Raw genomic sequence first — 3002 nt, forward strand, 5'->3', positions numbered from 1 at the left:
GGAATGGAATGATAAAGTAAGAAAGGGTAGTAGTAAGAGTCAGTACACATATAGTCCATAGATAGCACTCTCAAGGGACAGAAGTCCTGAGTTCTGGTACAGAAGGGTGCAGAACCCTCAGAACTGAAAGTATGAGAGTAGAGAACTGTAACATTTACCTTATAGTGTACTATAACTAGTAACTCTAGTGCTCCTATTTAGGGACCTATACTAGGAAATATACTATACTATACTGTTAATCTTTTACAGCTAAATTATCCCTACTTCTACTGTGTAAAAGTGTAACTTAATTGTCTGATTTATTACATATACTGGCTCACTTTTGTTTGTCTACTAGTAATATAGTAGTCAACCTCTAGTACATTTATACATTGTGTCTCAGCTTGTATATGATATGAGTCATTGTCTGGGTTTTAGTAACTCCTGTTCTATCATTACTAAAATGTACAGAGTCTGACAAGGCAATATATTTACATGTAGACTTTATAAGCAAATATAAGAATCCACAATATGTAAAAAAATATGTTTTAGCAGTAAATTCCAATACATTTTTGTGTTCATTTTTGTGATGATACCTTGTATAATACAGATGTCAATCAAATCCAACTCATTATCCTAAACTAAATCCACCCAGCATTAGTAACCAACCCTTTTTACAGCTCTACTGTTACAATGCCCTACAAGTCAGTATTAGAAACTCAAGTTATCTATATTGTTGAAGTTGTATGTGAGCATTTCAGATTCTTGTATAACTTAACAAATTTCAGAATCTAAGCAGAGGTGGCTTGGCATAAGATACAGACATACTTGATGATATTTTAGACATCTGGTAAGATTCATTTATAATTACTATTCTATCCTGTAACTTACATATAATGAAATAATTTGAAAATCTAGGCAGGTATATTGTGCTCCATCTAGAGTCTGAATAGAAATAGTTATTATTCACTGTGTGTTTCATTGTCCAATTTGTACCTTGTCTATTGGCAATCTTACTCCTTATAAGGTACTATATGAACAGGAACAGAAAATGTTGTAGAGACAAGGGAAGTTTCAGAACTAAATCTTTCAGAAGGCAATGCTGGCATGGATGTGTTTATGCAACATGGACACAACTGAGACAGTGTACATACAACAAGCAACACAAAGTTTGATGGAAGTACATTGGTCAATAGCTTTCAGGTGCAAGATACTTCAGCTAGCCATACTTTCTCGTATTGCTCACAAATCATGTTTGGCACTTCCTAGCCTTCAATTATTTCACAGTCATCATCATTGCTATCTTCTGGTTCACTTGGAATTCTAACGTTCCACCACCACCTAATGAACCGAGGTCACTAGAAGCTGTGAATCGCAGACAGCTATAGAACAACTACTATTCTCCAACATGCTGCTTGACTTTGTTATCAACCCAATTGTGCCAAACCTGTATCATGAGCTAAACAACGATTGTTGTACGAATGTGTGCGAATGCAAAAGATACACTTCAGCACTCAGCAAGAGCTACAAATGGATCCTTCCATCTCAGTGTAAGCAGCATTAGCTCCACGTCCTTCCTATTCGCCTACTGTGGAAGCTGTGAGGGCGGTAATGTCAATTACGTAGAACAAAGAATCCACCAAAATTGAATATCCACCTTGATTTCAGTATTTTACTCACTTTTGTAGTACCAATACTCGGGTTTCATACCCCAAATCAGTAATGTAATCGTTATTGCGCAGAAAAACCCGTCAACAAAGAGGGTCGCCATCACAAGGGTGGGAAGCCATGTCATAATGACACCCACAGTGCACAGGAGTGCACTGAATGGAGTAATCACAACCAGCATGAGCCTGGATATCTGGATTCGAGAAGAGCAATAAGTGAGGCAGTGGCATGAGGTTGAAATCTCTACGGATAAATAACAATACGCACCTTGTCGCGAATACCTGCTCTGTTTAAACGTTTGTTCACGTAACTGGCTACATACCCAACAGCTACGGCGGCAGCGGCCCACGTCACCGAGAACACCCCGAGAGGCGCCACCAGCTCATCAAATAAACTCACCCTACCCTTCAGATCGGCCGCATAAACAGCTGGTACGGTCGTCGAGAACACTGCGAAAACTGTAATCGCTCCAAACAATACCCCAAAAGCAATCTTGTCCTGTTTGTCGAACGGCGCACCAAGAGCGCTTTTGCGTCTGTCAAGAAGGACGAGACCAAGGGCAACGTACAAGACGTCATACGACCAAAATCTGAAGAATAGAACTACAGTTTGTAGCATGTAATAACTCTCGCCAATAATGGAGGGGCTTCCGTCATAGATCACACGGAACGCAATCAATAGTGAAAGGTGGGCGATCGCTAGGCTCAATGCACCAAGAAGTGTGATGAATGATGCTCGGTGGTTGGGAAGGTTCTTTGCGACTGTGATACAAAAGATTGTGCAAGCCAGATAAATGAGGATGTATAGGCCATCGAAGACGAGATCACCCTGGACGAAATATGGAGATTAGCTCAATACCATTTTCGTAGAATAGTTCTCTTACAATACTCCATGAGGGACTCTCAAAATCCCCTATCTTGTGAGCAGCTGACGTCGTCTGCGACAAGAGAAGCAACGTAGTAGCAGTGAGGTACATCCTAGGCATGGCAATCATGACAATCATGAACGTGAAGTTTGCAGACGTGGACGCTTGGTTGATTATGTATTTATATCGGCCATGAGATGGCCGTTGGAGCAAAAGAATACCAAGACTTTTGGACAAGACGGTTCTTGATATCAGAGGTGGATGCGCTTAATGCACAGCATTGCATTGGCAGTTACAGCGTTTCCGGAAAACTATGAGAGTCGCGTCGTTTTTTTTTCCACCTTGCCACCTGCCAAATGAGGCAGGTGACTTCAACCACCTTTTTGTTTAGACACATACAAAACCTCTGTACTGTTTTTCCACTTAATATACACCTTTTTATACATTAAAACATATGTTGAACCTTTTCAATTACAATTTCCCTCTATAA

The 3002-nt window shown here is 40.1% G+C and overlaps 1 protein-coding gene across 1 annotated transcript; it reads right to left on the bottom strand.

Annotated features, from left to right (window-relative positions):
• Nucleotides 1-1556: 1556 nt before the first annotated feature.
• FOMMEDRAFT_171649 (uncharacterized protein) lies at nucleotides 1557-2702 on the bottom strand. Its single transcript, XM_007272252.1, has 4 exons — nucleotides 2531-2702; nucleotides 1915-2475; nucleotides 1637-1840; nucleotides 1557-1576 (listed from the first exon to the last, which is right to left on the bottom strand). Exons 1-3 carry the CDS (start codon nucleotides 2648-2650, stop codon nucleotides 1652-1654), a joined length of 870 nt encoding a protein of 289 aa, XP_007272314.1. The 5' UTR covers nucleotides 2651-2702; the 3' UTR covers nucleotides 1557-1576; nucleotides 1637-1651.
• Between the last annotated feature and the right edge of the window lie 300 nt (nucleotides 2703-3002).

Source organism: Fomitiporia mediterranea (genome assembly GCF_000271605.1).
Source record: "Fomitiporia mediterranea MF3/22 unplaced genomic scaffold FOMMEscaffold_651, whole genome shotgun sequence".
Classification (NCBI taxonomy): domain Eukaryota; kingdom Fungi; phylum Basidiomycota; class Agaricomycetes; order Hymenochaetales; family Hymenochaetaceae; genus Fomitiporia; species Fomitiporia mediterranea.

Bases quoted from the DNA above. Each gene is read 5' to 3' on its own strand.
- FOMMEDRAFT_171649 (XM_007272252.1), bottom strand. From the start codon at position 2,650: ATGATTGTCATGATTGCCATGCCTAGGATGTACCTCACTGCTACTACG. The intron at 2,476-2,530 runs GTAAGAGAACTA...TATTTCGTCCAG, and splicing joins AGAGTCCCTCATGGAGTATT to GGTGATCTCGTCTTCGATGG. The intron at 1,841-1,914 runs GTGCGTATTGTT...TCTCGAATCCAG, and splicing joins GAGCAGGTATTCGCGACAAG to ATATCCAGGCTCATGCTGGT.